At 41.3% G+C, this 20621-nt stretch overlaps 1 protein-coding gene across 1 annotated transcript; it reads right to left on the minus strand.

Annotated features, from left to right (window-relative positions):
* Positions 1–14212: 14212 nt before the first annotated feature.
* On the minus strand, positions 14213–16673 carry GJA3 (gap junction protein alpha 3). Its single transcript, XM_074982065.1, has one exon. The coding sequence runs from the start codon at positions 16671–16673 to the stop codon at positions 15168–15170; it is 1506 nt and encodes a 501-aa protein (XP_074838166.1). The 3' UTR covers positions 14213–15167.
* Positions 16674–20621: the final 3948 nt, after the last annotated feature.

A 20621-nucleotide genomic window follows, 5' to 3' on the forward strand; every position in this document is an offset into this window, starting at 1 on the left:
AACCAACTAAGAAGGTCTGACACAAACTTCTACTAAGGGTAAGTTGTTCCATAATATACCTTTGTACTTCTCTTCCAGGAGTAAATTCTTGCTGGTTTCCAGTTATCTTCCACTTCTAGGCAGTCTGCTCGCCTCGCTTTTCGTGTGAGCAGTAATCTTGCATGACAACCATAGAAATCTTTGTTTTATTGCCCTTCTTTCCATTGATTCTGGTATATGAGTTGGTTAGAAAATAGATGTAGAATAGGCCTTTATTTTTGTAATTATCCCTTGACATCAGAATAGCTCTGCCCATTTACACCAGCTGACTAATTGGCCCCTATGCTTCACCATAAGACTGATAATTTAATACTAGATGGTGCTAATGACAAAGCATTTTTAAACAAACTTTCAGCTGATTTATAATCACTTGCTTCATACCTTCTCTGTCATATGCATTTTTGTAGAACATAAGAAAACAGTCATGTGAGCGGAGTTTACTTATCTTAATGTTAATACCACCTTTTACACTTCCTGCAGGTACTTGGTCCTTTGAAGTATTCAATAACTGGCAATGTAACTGATTTAGTCAAATCATGGTGGAATGTCTGTCTTGTAATTTCTCAGTAGCTTCCTTATATGTTTAATCACATAGAGTATCTGAATTTTGCGTAACTCTTTATCATCCACATATACCTCTGCAGATCCACTTCATATTGCAGAGCAGACATTTAAATGATTATTTTTATTTTATCTGAATCAGTAACAAACTATCTATGGTCAGCATCTGTCCAGTAGAGCCTCTGTCATTACCCCTGGCTGCCTCTGACGTAATTCAGTGTAGGTGCTCAGAACTTGTACAGATTTGTTAGTCTTCCTTTTGCACTTTTTAAACTTTATTGTTAGGTTTCTTTCTCTCACTTTCTGTTTTCCAGTTCCTGGAGACTCTTGGTATTAATAGTACAACAGCCCCTTGTTTGTAAGATTATTTTTACATTGCATTGGTGACATTCCTTCTTTTCTAGTTGTATCCGTGAAATGATGCCACATGATTAGTGTGTATTCAGTGCATACTCACTGTCAGTCTAAATCTGCATTGGAATGTTGGAATCTGGAGGTTGCCTGGCAGTTACGGAGGACAGAGGAAAGTGTGCTGGCTACAAGGGAGGAAGGGGTAGCAGGTAAGTGCTGTTAATAGGCAGCTGAGTAACGCAGGTGACAAGGATCACATTAGACATAAATGGTGGAGAGAGAGCAATGAAATTGGGAAAAAGAGGCAGAGAGAGAGAGACTAAAGCCACCTGTGACACTTGGTGAGTTCCTTGCTTCTCTCTCCAGGGCAAAGTAAGGGGGTAAGCAGCTGCCTGACCAGTTCTGTTCAAACATAATATATAAACTATATCCTTCTCCTTCTGGCTGTAAGCCTCCAAGGCCAAACCTCATGCCAAGCCTTGAGTGGAAGAGTGATAGGCAATACTTGTAGCCATTTTTACATAGCCATCTGTGCAGATCCCTTGCAGGAAGGTTCTGGCCTGGATGAAGCAACTGTTGAGTGCCACAGAATGCCCCCGTGCTGGCAGTACCGTGGTGTGGCAGAGTAAGGTTTGTCCAGAAGAGGATGCTCTGATCCATCTCTCTCTTAGTTGTTAAGCTGTGTAATTTTTGTACTGATTTGGGGCACGCCAGAGAAGGAAGATCTCTCTCCCTGATCTTTAACAATATTTTTCATTTCATGAAGCATTTCCTCTGTGCCTCTGAAGTCACTGCCACAACAATGGTATTAGTAGGATTTGTGAAATTAATGGGAGTCAGGCACCTGTATACCTGATGCATCTTGGGCCCATATCTCTAGCTTCTGAAGTAGACCTCAACTTTTAAAAACAGGATATGGGTACACGTTTTACTAATCTCAGACCCACCGCTTTTACACTAACAATATTTCCTATGACAATATTACGCTCCAAAATATCTGTTAGTCTATAAGGTGCCACAAGACTTGTTGTTCTCGAAGTTACAGACTAACATGGCTACCTCGAATATTTCCTGTGGTTTCCACAGGCATGATGCAAAGGCAAACAGGTACCACTCTGGTAACAGGGTGGCTCGTTAGAGAAAAGGAGGGGGAGAATTTTGTAATTGTCATTGTGCCAGCAAGTAAAGGATAGCCACCCTCCTTTTTAGACAATAACTCTAGTCTTTTGTCACTGCAGTTTAGCCAAAGTTACATGTAATTAAAGTAGAATAAATATATTTCCATCAGGTCTCTGTCAAGTCCATGAGCATTCCCTTGAACCTCAATTTTTCCTAATGCAAAGTGCTCTTGGTGTAACACCCTCTCACTAGAAATCATTTCTACCATCCATCTCCTACGTTCTGGGGATTCCGTACAGCTGTTTCACAGTGTATTCAACTGAAAATTGACATCAGTTACTAATGGCACAAGTTGCACATTTGTCTGTCCAAAATTACATACTAAGGGCCTCGTTCTACCAGGTGGTGAATGTCATTGGCTTCAGTGGGAGGTTAAAGGAAGCCAGAATCTCACAAGATCATGAAGCTTGATTCTACTCCTGTCTCAAGACTCTAGACTGGCTTTGACCACTAGTTCTGGCTCATATCACCTCCACCATTTCTTCCTTGGCTTCCCCCTTACACCAGCATCAGCTGTCTCTTCTAGGTTCTATTTTAGTCAGCTTGTTTCATCCAAGCTCCAGTCCTGGTAAGTGCTCAGTTACACCAGGTGGGTCAGATGAAAAAGAGCTGGGAGTCTTCTCGATATTGGAGTCAGAGTACCTACCACTTCTCTTTCTCTGCTTACTGTTCAGGTAATGGTGAACACAGTGTCAAAACAAGAAAACACTACACTAATCTGAAGGACAGAGATGAAAAATCTTGGGAGAGATGAACCATCAGCCACTGCTACCCACTCTGACCTATCCAAGAGTCAAGACAAAAGACAGTCATTCTCAATATCAGGTTAATGCCCCCTGGTGTGTTTCTAGTGGTCTGGTGGAATCGAAAGTCAGTGTATGAGAAAAATGATGTGGTATTAACATTAACACCCAGGCTGTAACAGAGAGTATCTAAAAGGAAGAGCTGCTGAAAACTCAGCTGAAACCTCTCTGGCACATGTAGCAACTTATTTGAGTTGTTACAGAAATGGACAAGTGAGTCACAGGGTAGCTCTCAACAGGAGATGATCCTAACACATCAGCAATATCTTGTAATCACTGGTACCAAGGGCATCTGATGGACCTATGAGAATCCATGTGGGCACTGTCTTCTCCATCACCTTAAGGAGATGATCAACTGACAAAATCAGCGTATTTTTCTTTTCTGAGGCCAGACGTAAAAATGGATGGCTCAGTGTCAAAGAAGGTTGAAGTAACTGCGTACTGCTAGAGTTGATTCCTCATATTCTTTTGAATAACATTGCCCAGAAAAGGAATATTACAAACTATTAGGAAATCTCTTAATATTAGAAATATTCCTAATAATTGCTTCTTTTAGAGGTGTCTGCATCTTTGATTTTCAAAGGGAAGCACTGATAATTCTGTCCAATAATACCCTTACAGAATCCTTGCTAGATTTTTAATCAGCCAGTAGGCATGTGGAACCAACTCCAACAGTGCACTGAAATTTCCTGAAAAACACTCAGTCTTAACAGTCCTGCATTGTTCTCTCCAAGAAGAAGATTTTGCAGTTATATAAAAGGAGTTACGCAAAAGGAAGTGATAAACTCAAAACAAGCAAACGGTATTCCTGACATGTAAATATCCCTGAGTAAAAATGTAGAAAAGAAACATAAGTACTTTGTGTCCGATTGCTTACCAACATGCGGAAGGGTTTCGGCATTGGACCTCTATAAACAGCAATTTTCTAAATTACAAAAAAATTTTCCCTGGGACATCAATGAATCTTTTAACATGAAATAAGATCTCTTTAACACACATGATTCACTTGATGAAGATTCAAAAGTCTGTACAACTGGGGCCTGATCATGCAAAGCACTTAAACACATGCTTAAGCGCTTTTCTGGATTGAGATTGAAGCATTCAGCAGTATGTTCTGTAAAATCCAGTTCACTCTGAAGTTCTTCACTTTTGTTAATTTGTCTAATCTTTAATACCGATTTAATACTGTTTCGATGCCATTTAGTTCTTGCTGTAGTTACATAAAAAGTGGAAGTAATGGCAAGTTAAGATTTGCAAAAGTGCATAACAGCTTAAGTTGCATAGGCAATTCCATAGTCTATGCATAGGCCATAGTCTTCAGTGCTTTCTGAAAAACAGAAAAATCTCCTTTTTAGGGTGAAAATTTTGTAGGGCTGATCTCATCCCAAAGTTCAGAAAGTTTGAAGAAAACCTTTTCATCAGTTAAAGCACAAAATTGAAATTTGGCACGGAAACAGCCCTTAAATGAGGAGAACAGGCTTTGAATATTCAAGTAAGAACTGCTTTTTATTTGACTCAATTATAAGCTTTGGAAAACTGTACATGCCCTGTACAATTTACATGAACTTTATTACTAAGCTTGTATCTGCATAATTAAGGCAGGTATCATGTATGTGTTTGCCTAACCTCTCAGACCACCTACTTTCACCATCAAAACTATGTTACTTGGGCATATTTTTCACACCCTTGAGGCAGGTAAGCCTTGCTGGCATAAGAGGTGGTATAGACAGGGCCTTAGTCTCATACTGTGAAAAGGGTATTGAAGTATGTCTTGAGGCAAGAACTCAAAACAAGCTCTTTAATCCAACCCCCGATGAACTTTGTGTAAGGGAGATATAGAGGGTAGCTGTATGGTTGGCGTTTTGGAGCCATCGTGTTATCTGCTGAGCCTCTAAGCTCTTCAGATTCTCAGGAAAGTAAATTCCTGCTGTGCACTTCCTAAGTGGCAAAGACTTCCAGTGGCATCTAGCCAAATAGTTCCAGATTACAGAACTTCCAGCTTTTTAAAAAACCCGTGGGGCTTTCAAGGCCTGCAACATGCAGCGCCTTCATATTAGGCTTTCCTTGCCATAAAACCATATGGTAAGACTATTATTTTCATGTTCAAGTAGTCAAACTTCAAGAAGTGCTGAAGTAAGCTCTGGTCTCCTGTATGTGTGTGACAAGACAGTTTTCAGTTACATCATCTTACTGTTTTTCAAATAATTCAATTTTAGAAGTACCATGTGCTAAATCAGTATTTTAGAATCTCTTCATACCAATTAATGATGCTACTCATTCATGAATCTCAATGCAATTAGTTATCCTCTTAGCGTATAACAAGGAGGACTGAAAGATAAATTAGTAACTAATTGTTTTCATTTTTACTATATCTGTATTAAAAGTATGCTTTTGTTTAAACCAAAAGGATTGAAGATAGAATATTATTGGCATTGACTCACCGAAAGCAAAAAGCGTAGCAGAAAAAAACCTGGTACTGGTTTTTACCACTGGCCTGACTAGTTTTAACTTGGATTTCAAAAGAGTTAAACCCACACTATGCCCAAATCATGTGAAGAACTTACTCAATTTTCCTAACCAATGTTCTCTCTAACCTTTCCCATCCAAGTGCAGGTTTTTTCCATGCATGTGTGGAATCACTTGTTGTATGTGCACACACAAAAATGCGCATAGCATATAGAAACAAAAATAAGTAGTTGTGGACTCTCTGCTAATGGGTGGCATTTGAATCTCTCCAGCGTGGCACACAAGCACACAGCTGATCCTAACCTTTAAATTCCTAAAGTGGGGGGAGCAAGGGACATTATCATACATATTTGATTTTAAAATTTAATTTTTTCCCACAGGTGAACTGTCACATAATGCACGTACTCAGCATCCCACAAGATGCTCTTTCTCAGAGTTCAGGGAGAAGCAACACTGCTAATGCATACAGCACAGCAAAATTTTCTCCATTTGTGTATGTCAAAACTAGAAATCCAGAAAAATGTTTATTGCCACTGATCTCACGCCCACCAGAGACCAAAATTGTCTCTGTAAAGATGTGAGCAGTCCCCACATGCCCCCTTATGACTCTGTGTGGCATTGCAGGGGTACCCCACCTTTCATTTCCCTCAACTGGGGTGGCTTTAACAAACTGTGACTAGGAGAGCCACACGCACTGACCAACTCTCATGTCCGCTTTTAATAAGGTTTCAGGACCGAAGTAATTGCTGGGCCCACAGACAGAGCAGAGAAAGGGGGAAAGGAGGCACTTGCAGAACGGCCTGGTGTTTAAAAGGGACCCGGAGCTCCATCCGCCACCACTTGTACTTTGGAAGCAGCAGTGGCCAGAGCTCCAGGCCCCTTTGGAACACCATGACAGTACTGCTCCACAGGGCTTGGGGCAGGGAGGGGCAGACTGCCCTAAGCTCCATCCCTTTTGTGGGTTACCCTGTCTGCCTAGCTCAGGTCCTACCGTGGCGATTGGTCCCACTGGCAATTTAAATCAACAGTTCATAAGTCCTCATCTCAGAATCCTGGTTCAGCTCCCAACTCCCCACAATAAAGCTCTGGTTAGGCTGGTCTCTTAGACCTTGACTGAAAACCACCATTGCCAGCCATTACAGCCTGCATGTTCCACAGCCTGTTTCTGTTCCACCCAGGCTGTGTCAGCTGTAGGCTCCAAGTTAGACAATCTTGCTGGTTGGCTTTCATAAGCTGTTGGCTTAGCCACCTCCTCAGGATCATACCTGAAGCCAGAGGGGCCTTTCCTATTTAGGAGCTCCAAGAAAGTCTTCAAGACCTTTGGCCATATTTTCAGCCCCATCACTGATGTAGGTAGGGACCAGAAGCCTTTCAAACAGGACTAAGTTATCTGGATCTAGGTACCTTTTAATTTGTGCTGACAGGGTCCAAATGGCAGCATTGCACACTCGTGCATGCTGTAGTTCACCCCTCTATTTTCTGATCTGAGGAGCTGTGTGACGAGGCCTATGGCCTTTCAGTCAGCCTGAATCCTCCTTAGGGCTTTGAATCACTACTGACCTCATCTTTCTTCCCACTGTCCTCAGAAAAAGCCTTCAGACCTTACTTCCAATCCTCCTGCACCCACTCACTGGTGGCAGCCAGCATGCTGCTTCTTGGAGTCTGAGTCAACAGGCTTTTCCAGTTGGGCTTATTTCCAAGGCCACAAAGGAAAACTGGTACTAGGATGTCATCTCCCCTCCCGCTTGCCCCCACTTCCTGAAACTTGGCCTTCAAATCTGTTTCTTTGGCTGACTCACTGATTGTTTTTTTAACTATAGCATTCACCACCAACCAGCTTGGCCCTGTCTACAGTCGGGGCCCTGCTGGGGTGGCTCTAGGTATCATTTTGGTAAAGAGTGCAGGACCAGAGTCTTATTAGTTTCCAAAATGCATACATCTTGGCAGTTAAGTAGGGAAGCAGCTCAGTGATTTTGGGAATACCAATAGCCTAGGTATTCATTGTATGTAAATGGCATTTTGGACTCAATTCAGGTCATCTCACTCATGTGAATTGCCTTACTAAAATCAACAGGACAGGTTATTTGATTCAGGCAAACAGAATTTGGTCACTTTACCTCACCTACATTGGCAAGAAAAAATTAAAAAGGCAAACGCTCAGTAACTTTTCTAACAGCTGTCACCCTCATCCAGTCTGCTACTTTTGAAAGTTACTCTTCTGGAAACTGGCCCTTCTGCTTCAGAGGAAAAAGCACCACTTGGACAAACTGCCTCCAAAGTATCACATTTTAAACCCATTATATTACATTGCTTAGCCTGTGACAGAGGTTATTCTTCCATTCACACAATAAAATTCACTTACATCCTCTGCTTGAACTATGTGGACCTTTGTGCAAGTACACAAGACTAAGCAGGGCTATTTGCTGTTTGCAGAAGAGATGGGATGGAACATGAAATTGACAGAGCTTTGGCTACACTTTGTGTTTAGAGTAGCTGTGGGAGGATGAGGCTGGCCACCCAGACCTAACAACTCCCAGGAGCAAAGATGAAATGTGGAAGGAATTATGACTAGTGTGTGTCAGTCAAAATCTAGAGTGAAATCCTGAACCCCCTGAAGTCAATGTGAAAAATGCTACTGACTGAGGTGAAATCAGGATTGCTTCCCTTAGCTTCCCCTCCGCAATAAGAACTTACAGAGAAGTTAGAGGAAAATCTGCATGTGCATAGTTCATAGAATTTGGCCTTTAATTTTCACACAGATCTTGTTCAGTCAGCTGAATGAGAGTGATGGTTAAAAAACACAGATAAACTGAATAATGAACTGGACTCAATGACCTCCCAGGGTCTCTTCCAGCTCTATCAGATGTGTATCTCCAAATGATCTAATTTAACTGGGTCTCTCTGCAGTTTAGCGTTCTCAGTGATCATTTACACATCATGATACATTTAATCTAAAAGAGACAATATTATGGTACAAAAAGAAATTTATTTAGTAACAGGTTTGTAAACATTTGAGGTAAATTAACATTTACATCAACTTGTTTTTACAGAACTGAATACGTAAGGCACTTCCTCAAAGACACCACTTGAAAGAGTTTGCTGCTTTTAGTGTTATTAAAAGTCCCTGACTGCCCAGAAAACTCTCTTCTTTCATGGTGAGGTTCTCTAATGTAAAAGACAGACATCTTTTTGGCAACAAGGAATCTCCAAGTAAAGCCTTCTTACACAACAACCCCTTTTAATAGTGAGAAACTGTAACTGGCAATACGAATATATTCCCCATGTTCAAATATGCCCAAATTTGCTTCGTATCTTTTAAAGGACTTACACCTCAAGAATTAGCTTAGCATATTAACACAAATCTGGGGCCCAAATCTTCAAGTTACTTTTTACATGGGTATTTTTTACTTATATAAATAATTGTATTGCCTTCAACAGTACTACTTGCATGAGTAAAGACTGCTCTCATGAGAGTTTTTTTGCAGGACCAGACCCTTGCTTTTATCTGGAAAACAAAACAGTTATTTTTTCACAACATCCTTTACACAATGCAGTGACTTATTTTAAAATATTGTTTTGTGTGAGACTTCAAGCCGTATTGTCAATTTAGCACACGGAGAACTGATGTCTCTGCTAAGTTTTGCCATTAAACATCATAAACACACACACAAAGTAAACAGATAATGGTAAAATGGACATTTCATTCTGTGATAATTCAATTTATGGTGAATAATTTATTTTTCCCATAATGATATCCTCCCTCTATACCATATATCAAGATCCTATATTTTAAACCTATGGAGGAAACTGACAGTGTAGATTACTGGTACAAATTCATAATATGAAAAGAATTTTCTTTAATAGCAGTGCCTTATAGCTGAACAGTTCTGTGTTTCTATTAAGACACTTTATTTTAGGATTAACACATTGGCACCACCATAGCTTTAATTGTATTATACCAATGTAAACTAGTTTCAGAACAGTCTATTCAGTTCAAATGTACAGTTCCAAAAGAAAAAATTTAATGTAAACGTCAGGAAACCAAAGTTATAAGCAGAGCACACATTTTGCAAAGAAAATCAGAGTAAAATAAAACAAATGCATTTAGAACACCCTGCTTCATTCATCTTGACTAAGGAATTTAAAAAAAAAAAAAGAGGCGGGGTAGATCCTCAGCTTGTATACACCACCATAGCTGAGCTGAAGTGAATGGAACGCTACTAATTTATACCAGCTGAGCAACTCATTCTAGAGCTAACTGGGAAAAAAGACAAATATTAATTTTAAAGGGGTTATTATTTTGTTATGTAATCCTACCCTGTTAGGTATTCATACAAAAATAATATAAAGAATTACAGTACATCAGTGCACTTAATTATTAATGAATGACTTTATGTATGGCAAACACAACGGGCCAAATTAATTTCTGGAGTGAGACCAATCACTTCATCTATGCATACCAGTTGACTTCTGCTGTTATACCAGGGAGGAACTTGGCCTATATTGTGAGTGGCTGGCCAATTACAAAAGCAGTTTCTCCTTTCTTGATGTTCACAACTCCACATTAGCTACTGGTAATGGGCCACATCCTCCCTGACTGAATTGACCTGGTTTCTCCTCTCTTGATGTTCACAGCTGCACATTAGCTGCTGATAATGGGCCACATCCTCTGTGTCTGAACTGACTTTGTCAACTCCAGCCCTCCTCTTGACTGGGACTCCCTCCTTTTCATGAGCCTATAAATTAGGACCCTCCTCTGGAACCCCCACTCATGCACCTGATGAAGCGGGTCTTTGCCCACGAAAGCTTATGCTCCAAAGTACCTGTTAGTCTATAAGGTACCACAGGACTTCTTGTTGTTTTTGAAGATACAGACTAACTCGGCTCCCCCTCTGATTCTTCATTTTTTTTGGTATTAACAGATAGCTGCACTAACTAAATAGGCCCAGCTACAGAAAACAATACAAATATTCTATTGGCCAAAAAGCAATTAATTTTTGTGATAATAAAGTACTAATAAATTTTATGTTTGTATTTTTGCTACTCATTCAGTAGTGAAAATAGTGAAAAATATACTAAGGGAATCTAGTGCTTTTTGAAAAAACAAATGCTAATGGAGTCTTCTAATTACTGAAAAAATATAACCGTATATACCTGGTAATTTGGCCTATGTGTGACATTTTCTGCTTTTTTCTTTTCTTTTGCACATTTTAGCATTTCCTTTTATCTTTACGACTTTAATTACCTCATAATAATGTTTCACGCCACCCTCTATCCATGCAGTGAAGAAGAGTACTTCTTTCAACTTTGAAATAATTTCAGAAATGATTCTATGATGCCTAGAGATGTCCCAGTCCTGTAATGATCTATGTATCTCCTTAAAATTAGATATGTACAGTTTTCAGGATTGAGGCATTAGTAAGTGCAGCTGGGTCAGGTCCATTTACAGTGTCTGCTACCATTTGCATTTTGAGACAAATGTAACAAAGTATGAGAGACAAAATGATCTGAAAAACTTACAAATATTTCCATCCACAGATGCTATTCAATTGCACATTTGTTGCTTCTTGCTGTTTGTTTTTTTCAGACAGCAGTAAGGTACATATTGAATCTGATTTTAATTTTTATTCAAAAATGTGTTCTTCAGACAAATGTTCTCACAGATTTAAAGGTATAAATAGGTCACCTTCCACATACTGAAGAAACCCATAACTTTTCTATCCTCTGTGGCTTGCATTGGTACTCTTTACTCAGGGAAAACTCCATAATTTCAACAGGAGATTTACCTAAGTAAGAAGTGCAGGAATCAGGTCCAATAGCATTATGGGGTGTTATTTAAAGATCACTGAAGTTAATGGAAATTTTCCCACTGACTTCAGTGGGCTTTGGATCAGGCCCAATAAACACATTAAGGTATTATGACTACCATGCCAAATCCTAAGGTTGCTACTTTATTCCTGAAGTAGATTCTTTTTTGATTTTAAATAGCAGTGAGTAAAGACTGAGGAAAGCACTCAGTATTTACCCACCAATTATGTTTTCAAATAAATTTGTCCACTTTTCTTATCCTTATTCAAAGAGACAAAATGTCCACTGAAATCAATAGAAGCTTTGCCCCTGCAAAAACTTGCAAGATCAGTTACGACTGTAATTAAGAAACAGTTTACAACACTTTAATTTAAAGTGTTGCTAATCAAGAACCTTGAGATTTTACAGTTGTTTTGGAAAAAGTTAAAGAAGCCCCTGTTGAAACACAACCTGTGAGTTGTGGCTTTGCTTTGTTTTACCTACTCTTTTCAGTTCAAACTATTGTCGATCCGGTCAGGAAACTATTACATCAGGTTTCTTCCAGAGGGTACAGGTAGAGCTGAAACATTCCTTCCGTACATCAAGCCTAACTAACTGAAATAAATGGGTCTGTTGCAAAGGGGACAGCTCTGCAGGCTGTACTGTACTTGAAAATGCTACATGTCACAAAACTCTTTGAACTCTGTGCAGGGCTAACCACAAATGGCAGATTCAATATCAGTTGACTCTAAACATGTTACAACAGTCTCTCCTCTTACGCTTTTATATATAATAAGGGCTCACTCCAGGTTTTGTTCACCTGAATAAGGACTGCAGGATTACTGACTTTCTTGTAACAAGGGGTCATATTCTGCTCTGTGTTCCTGCTCCAGCAAAGCCTGTGCTCAAAATGCTTTTTTGAGTCAAGGCCTTATTATGTAGCTAGAGGAACTTTATTCTTTACACGTGTAAATGAGAACAGAAATTGGCCCTATGAGTTTTGACGCAGTTCTCTTATACGTGTTATTAAAATATAGAGGTGCATGTTATGTTACTTCAGCAATATAATGATCCAACACTCAGAAACAGCTATCTATGTTAGTAGATCTAAAAATGTTGAGGGCTAAATTCTGTCCTTCTGTACACTAATATTACCTTATTAACGTGGGGCTAGATTCAGTGGTGCTGCGTGGGTGTAATTGTGAGAACACAGTTCTTTTAGCTTGTCCAATTCTTTTTAATGGCTTAAAACAGCTCATGAGAGGATGCTTCAAATGTGACTACTAAATATCTGTTTATACATGGTAGTCTGCATCCTTACAAAGCATTACTGGCTAAGCAAGGAGGAGGGGTGCAGAAATTGCTACTACAAAAAAAAGAGTGTGACATTTGGTCCCTTGTTTTATTATAATTTCTTGTATTACAGGTTGAACCTCTCCAGTCTGGCACACTCACATCAGGCAACAGGTGTAATCTGGCATGATTTTAGTTAGCTAGAAAACCACTTAGCATAAGTGTGGCCAATTTCCCATGATCCCATAAGTTTGTTTACAGCCACCAATCCTGGCTCTCAATGTTCTGTGCTGTTATTTCGCTCTAATTTACCCCTAAATGTCTGCTAAGAGCCCAGCAGTGGAAGTGTTGGTCATATGCTAGACAATATTGATCTCCCGTGGTCCAGCAAATTCTCTCGTCTGGCATCGGTCAGGTCCCCAGGGCGCCAGCCTAGAGAATTTCAACCAGTATATGCAGTGTCTGCTCCACAACTTTTAGCAGGCCACAGCTGCATCCTGAAGCCCCTTCTCACCCAAGTAGGTCAGCTTGTCAGGCCACAAGCTGGAGCCCCATCCTGCTCCATGGTTGTTCAGAAACAATTTTAAGTCTGTTCAGGAAATACTAAAAATAGCACTTTAGCCTGTATTGATGGGAAACACTTTTAGATGTTTGATAAAATAAACACATTCAGGAAAACACGTTAACAGTTGCCTTTAGCTACATCAGGAACTGATCTTGTCTTCACCTACATAAGCCCTGTATAGCCAGGCCAACGCACTTAGAACAGGCAAAAGCTGATTAAGTGAACTTAGCTAGGTTATTTTAATTATGGCAGCTCAGCTTTATGTTTGCAGTGTTGTAGCCATGTTGGTCCCAAGATAGTGGAAAAACCAGGGAGTGAGGTAATAGCTTTTATTGGACCAACTTCTGTTTGTGAAAAAGACAAGCTTTTAAGCTTACATGGAGCTCTTCTTCAGGTCTGAGACAGGTAGTCTGAATGTCACAGCTGAATGCAAGGACAGCTTTATGGCAGCCAGAGGACTAGAACTTCAACTAATTGAAATGATCTCTTCAACCACAAGCACTAAAGCTGGTCTGATTCTCAACACTTTTTACTCCCAAATCTCTAACCACCTTTGTCAGGAGTGCAAACTTCTGCTGCACTTATTTGTGAGTATTTGTTACAATGGGAATGAGGGGCTGAGTCTCTTTTATGAAAAGCTGACTCCTTCAAAAAATACCCATCACTTTTCTTTACCATTTTAAGGGAAATGGGCCAGATCCTACATTCCGTGTTGCACCCAAAACTTTACTTCCTTTCTAATGGAGTTTTGATGGAATAAGGACTATCAGACAAGAGGGCACAATTCTGCTCCTACGGAACTCAGTAGAAATTCGGCCATTGATTTCTATGGAATCAGAATAGGTACTTCCATCTCTAAAATGTCATCATGATATCCTAGTCACTTTTTTGCAATCCAGTGTATTTTGTGTCTGCTGTGTTTTAGTTTGTAAGACATTACAGATTGTTGTAGAATGTGGCTAAACACTTACAGCATACAGCAGAAAGCAATGCTGCTTGGACTTTACTTTTGTTTCCCCTTAATTTTTCCTGTGAGATCAAAGATCCAAAGTAAAATGTCTAAGTAAATGTCCAGTAATTTAACACTACATATTAAAATTTATCCTAAAAATGTTCAAATACTGTAAAGGTACGCGCTCTAGTTTTGCTTCTATTAAGCATTTTTCCAACTACTTTAAGCTAATATAAGCATGAATCTAATAGTCTAAATGCAGAAACCTTCTTTAACCTACTGTTTTCATGAGCAACATAAGGGGTCACAATGTACTGAAACCATAATCCTTTCTTTCTGGCTTACAAATGTTGTTTGTCGTACTTCATGAGGTGTGTGGTTTAGTTTACTGTCCTCCTCAGCAGTTTCAGAGGTCATCTCAAAATATAACCAAACATATTTAAAGGAATACACGGGTGTAAAAACAGTGAGTGGTTGCTATTAGCAAACACTGGACAGAGGGCAAACTGAACATTTCCTTATGGGTCAGAGTAAAAAAATTATTATAATAATAATACAAAGATGAAGATCAGAATGATAAAAGCTGTTACGGGGTAACCCAAACTTTACCCAGCCAACAGGGTTGCATTGGCAGTTTGCCATGAGTGCATGCCCTAATTTGCATTAAATGGAGTAGACTACCATCACCCTGATGCTTGATTATGGCAGGTTGGTCCACAGAGATGACAGGTGCTGGCAGGCAACATGCCATGCTCATTTTCAAGGAGGTGGTTGCACAGGGTTTTGAAGGAAGGAAAGAAGTCATGGCTTCCACTCATGAAGTTCTTAGATAAGATGGGGTGAAAGTGAAGGTGAGGGCTAACAGTATTAGCACTGTTCTTGGCAGAGCTTCCATATGGTCATCTGCCACCACCATCACCTGTTATCTGTGCAAGCCCTCCATGTGGCTGCCATTGAGATTTCTGTCACTGATGTCAATGACAAGGGGATTGGTCCCTTGGTCCATGGGCTGCACTTTGGCCGCTCCTGACTTACTAGAAAATGTAGACGTGTATCCCCACTACAACTCACAGAGTGCGAGAACAGCAAGCTTCAAAGTTTGGAACCCTACAGCCTCACCCCCAGCGCAGCTCCCCATCACACCTTGCTTCTCCCAGTGCTGGGGACCATGCTACACGGCTAAGTCATCTGACCTAGCTCTACTGCTGTTTGACTTACTAGCTCTGCTTAAGCGCCGAGTGTCCATGAGCGGTGGTGGCTCATGCATCTCTACAGTGGTGCAGGCAGCTGACACTGGCCACACCCTGGTGACCGCCTCTTCACCATCTGCAACCCACTTGCTGCCACTTCCCCTGCTCAGGCTGGTGCTGCGGCTGTTACTATTGACTGCTGGTACAGGCAGCAAAAGAGGTGGTGATGGCAGCGGCTGCTCACTGGCCTCTTCTTGCTTTGGAGACGGTTGTTGGGTGCTGCTGTAGGGAGAGGAGGCAGCTGAGCTGGAAGCCGGTGGCTTCCTCTGCTGCTCAACAGCCAGATTGGCCCAGTTCTGCTCAACAGCCAGGGCCTGGCTGCTGCCATTGAAGCAGGAGGTGATGGCTTGCATAGGTGTTGGGATGGGGGTGGAGGCTGGAATGGGAGTGGCAGTATTGTATCTCTCCTTGGAGAATGGAGCAGTCCCGGAGTAGCCAGCCATGGAAGTTGTGGTGGCTGGTTGTGGCCTGCCAGTGGCTTCCGCAAAGTAAGGCGGCACAGTCCATGAAGAGAGAAGTGGAGTGATGGCCTGGGAATCTGACAGAGCCGGTGGGACAGCAGGGAACACTGCTGGCGATGGCAGGGGCAGAGTAACAGGTTTGGCGTCCCTTGCAATGGTAGCTGGTGCAATGGCAGTAGGGAGTGGATCAGGGCCGTATTGGTTGGTCATGCCCTGCTTGAGCTTCTTCCATCCCAGGTGGTACATCTCAAGCATGTTGAGCAGCAGCGAGACACAAGCCACTGCCAGCATGAAGATGATGAAAATGGTCTTTTCAGTGGGCCGGGAAATGAAGCAGTCTACACTGTTCGGGCAAGGCCAGCGGCTGCACCGGTAGAGCGGCTTCAGTTCAAAGCCATATAGGAAATACTGGCCCACGATGAAGCCCACCTCAAACAGAGTTTTGAAAATGATGTTGAAGACATAGGTACGGAGCAAGGCACCCCCAATGCGGATTTTACCCCGCTCGTCACGGATTGGTGGCTTCTCCTTCTTTGGGGGTGGCTCCTTATTGCTGGTGCTACCTCCTCCACCGCCACCTAGTGCGGCCACTCCCCCCTCATGGTTGCTGTCCCTGCTATTTCCCTGTCTTTTGAGCTCCTCCTCTTTCTTCTTCTCCTCCATGCGCACAATGTGCAGCACGTGGCCCAGGTAGATGAGGGTTGGTGTGGAGACAAAAATGATCTGCAGCACCCAGAAGCGGATGTGAGAAATGGGGAAGGCTTCGTCATAACAGACATTTTCACAACCAGGTTGCTGCGTGTTGCATGTAAAGTCCGACTGTTCGTCTCCCCAGACCTCCTCAGCAGCAGCCCCCAGCACCAGGATCCTGAAGATAAATAGTACCGTCAGCCAAACTTTGCCAATAACCGTGGAGTGCTCTTGTGCATTCTCTAATAGTCTCCCCAGAAAGCTCCAGTCACCCATTGTCTCAGAGCTCTAACCTACAATAAGAACATTATAGCAGTGTTATAAAAAGAAAACAGAGAAGTAGATAATTATATAACTCCCTACACAAATACTTGACTGGTATGTTTCATGTCAACCGACATCTATTAAAACTGGGGTGCATATTTCTTATTATAGAATATTGCATGTGTCGGTGTGTGTATTTGGACTCACACAGACATGTGTAAAAGGTGACCGTCAGTGTCAGTGAACAGAGAAATCTAATTTGCTAGTATCTTACACCTGGTTTGTACCATGCATCAACTGTAGAGTGTTAAGCAGCTGTGACTCGGACCTGTGATTTCTAATAGAAGAATTTAAATATCAAAGTTCCAGCCTGCTTGTTCCCCTATCTCAGATATGCTGAACAAGCATCTTATGGTTCTTGATTATTTTCAAAAAATCTTAATTTAATCTTAATGTTGTTGTTGTTAATGAGATAAAATTGCCAAGTTATGCAAAGTTTGGCTGACAGCGATGTTCCCTGTAGGCCAAGTGCTTGGGCAGCCACCCAGGAGAGAGTCAAATGGCACCCAGGTGATTAGTAGAGTGCCCACAGCCAGCAGCATGTTTCTATTGGTGGTGCACATCCACATTTGCCTTGGTGCACGTAACAAAAATTATTCCACCTAGTTGAAAAAAATTAGATGGAACATTGGCTGACACTATTAGATGATTATTATTATTAAAATATTAATAATAATAATAATAATTAATATAGTCATAGTCCCTGATCCCTTTGTGCCAGGGGCTGTACAAACACAAGAGAAAAAGCTTGTCTTTGCCCACAATTTAATGCTGCAATTATGAATGTGAATGCTTACATTGACTATAAGCATGTTCTCTTGGAAATCAAACAGCTCAGTTTGTTTATGTTTAATCAGAAGGGAACACTGATAAAAGAAACTTCAAACATGCAGAATGCATTATTAGAAGTGACAGGATGACTAGCATAAGTGGTATTTTCCCCAGTATTCTGTCTGTTGTCAAACTGGGAATTGGTATTTCAATGAGGTGATAAGTGCCAAACACTGTCCATTTGGAACCCAGGTTTTTATTATATAAAGTTATCATTCTAGCAAAGAAAGGCCTCATGGCCTCATTCTTAGTGCAAAAAGCTGTCAGCCTAAACCATCAAAAGCAGGCAGTGATTCTGCAAATCTGTTTTGAGTAGCACACTTTAGAAACTTTCATGGGACCTGGTCTCCAGAGGGCAGGTACTGAACATTTTCACAAAATCAGGCCCCTGGTGTCAAGTCGGGCACCAAAAATGGGAACATATACAATCATTCTTCACTTCTGAAAACAGAAACCATTATTTTTTGTTTCACTGCCATGGGGATGCAGGCGTATAATGCAGTTCACTAGCCTAGAAAGCTTTGATACTTCTCACCGTGCTTTGTGTTGTACACATCAACATCCATCTAAAGAAGTGCAAAGAGCAGTGCATTTGGCTAACTTCAGAAATATCTGTGTCACATGGCTTCTCTTTTCCTTTATCGATGGGCATCCCAGCAGGTAATTTGCATACATAAGACCATCAGTGTACTATCATATTAGCTTGAGCATCCAGCCTTTGGTTTGGTTTTTAAGTTCTCAAGATGCTGATACTCAAATAGCTAAATTGAAGTTTGAACATGGTGGAATCAGATCAGCTACAAAGAAATGAGTCTTAAATCTTCACTCCTTAGCATGAAGAAGAACCTGTATACAGCACAGTCTCTGTTTTCCAGCATGGGGGATGTGCTTAACTGAATGTTCTGGTTAACTGAGACTTATATGTTCCCTGTGGAATACCGTTTTCAAGGAATTAGAGCCATAGTGTCCAATACACTTTCCATTCACCACATGTGGTGAACTGGACACTGTGGTGTGGCTCATTAGAGCCGCACATGGGGCGTGCCCTCAGTCTACTCCATGCATGCACCCCACCACTTGGTGGGACGAGCGTGTCGCAGCAGCAGCAGAGACTGCTTCTTTTGCAGCTCACGCAGCGGCAGCTCCAGTCGTGAGACAGTTCCCGCGGCACAGCTCCATTCCAGCAGCACCTCCAGTGAGTCACTGGCGGTTTGCGCAGGGATTGGGGACCTGGTTTGGGGGGGAGGTGGCGCCTGGCTGGGGGGAGGAGGCGCCTGGCCTCAGAGTTGGTGGGAGCTGTGGCAACTGTTAAATTTCTTTTGAACACCACTGACTTAGAATATAGTAAAATGAATACTGTAAAGTATGAAATAGTGTGCAGGTTCTTACCAATCCAGTATTAGTAGTGCACTGCGGAGTGGTTGGTTTCTTGCAGACCGTATGTGTATGAAGTTTTCTCTCCAGTAAATTATCTTATGACGCTACATACTACTATGAACAGCACCTGGTGTGCACCCAGGTGACTACAAATGCAGTTCATACAAACTATACTGAACATAATGTAAACTTTCTTTGATGATTCAGAAGGCACATCAGGATCGTGCAGTGACTCAGGGACATCACCATCAATAGCAATTATCATCGTAGATGTAGTAGGTGTAGGAGATGGTCTGAAACTGTAATGACCTTGTGACACACCCTGGAAGGTGCTTTTTTGAGTAAATCCATGGGATTAGCTTGTTTACTTGTCTTCTGCAACTTTTGCATGAAAGTAGAGTGCAGAATATGCAGTTGCATAATGTGCTGAGCAGTAAACTGGTCCCAGCCACTAGACTAATGATTTGTATTGGGAGATATCAGAAATGCTGGTTAATTGAACTTTCTGGTTAAAAGAGTGCCAGTAACAAAGCTTTTACTCTACCTACTATGGGTGTGTCTCCACTTGCATTCCTCTTTTGAAAGAGGTATGTAAATGAGGTAAATCGAAAATGCAAATGAGGTGCAGATTTGTCCCCTCATTTGCATATTCTTATTTAAAAAGAGCTTCTTTTGAAAGACAAAAAACCAGTGTAAATGCTGCTCTTTCGAAAGTGAACCCCATCTTCGAAAGAATCCTTCTTCCCATTAAATAAAGGGTCCCATTAAATGAAGGGAAGAAGGATTCTTTCGAAGATGGGGTTTACTTTCGAAAGAGCAGCATCTACACTGGTTTTCTTCTTTTGAAAGAAGCTCTTTCTAAATAATAGGCAAATGAGGTGTCAAGTATGCAAATATACTTCATTTGCACTTTCTATTCACCTCATTTGCATATCTCTTTCGAAAGAGGAATGCAAGTGTAGATGCACCTGATAGATGTGTGCTGTTCACATGTCAACTAGCAAAACAATTGCCACAGCCAAATGTAGTCTATTTACTGACACACACAAAGCACATTATCTTTGTTTTGTTTGCAGAGATTTGTAGCGGTTATGTCCAGTGTTTTGCAAAGTCCTGCTTTTTTCAAAATCTGTGTAACAGCCTTCATGACAAACATCAAGAGGTGATCTGAAGAAGTGGGTCTGTTCCATGAAAGCTCATCATCTAATAAATAATATTGTTAGTCTATAAAGTGCTACAGGACTGCTTTTTTTGTTTCGTGAAGATACAGATTAACATGGACAGCTCTCTGAGACCAACACATCTAATGGCTTGGCCATGTCTACACTAGCCAAAAACTTTGAAATGGCCATACAAATGGCCATTTCAAAGTTTACTAACGGAGTGCTGAAATACATATTCAGCGCCTCACTAGCATGCAGGCGACCGTGGCACTTCGAAATTGACGCAGGTCGTCCAGATGGGGCTCCTTTTCGAAAGGACCCCAGCTACTTCAAAGTCCCCTTATTCCTATCTGCTCATAAGAATAAAGGGACTTCGAAGTAGGTGGGGTCCTTTCGAAAAGGAGCCCCGTCTGGATGAGCCACGAGGCGCGTCAATTTTGAAGTGCTGCGGCTGCCCACGTGATAATGAGGTGCTGAATATGTATTTCCGCGCTTCATTAGTAAACTTCGAAATGGCCATTTGCCTGGC

This window comes from Carettochelys insculpta, chromosome 1 (genome assembly GCF_033958435.1).
Source record: "Carettochelys insculpta isolate YL-2023 chromosome 1, ASM3395843v1, whole genome shotgun sequence".
Taxonomy (NCBI): Eukaryota; Metazoa; Chordata; order Testudines; family Carettochelyidae; genus Carettochelys; species Carettochelys insculpta.

What these genes read in the sequence shown, in the direction of transcription:
- GJA3 (XM_074982065.1), bottom strand. Translation starts at nt 16,673, where the DNA reads ATGGGTGACTGGAGCTTTCTGGGGAGACTATTAGAGAATGCACAAGAG.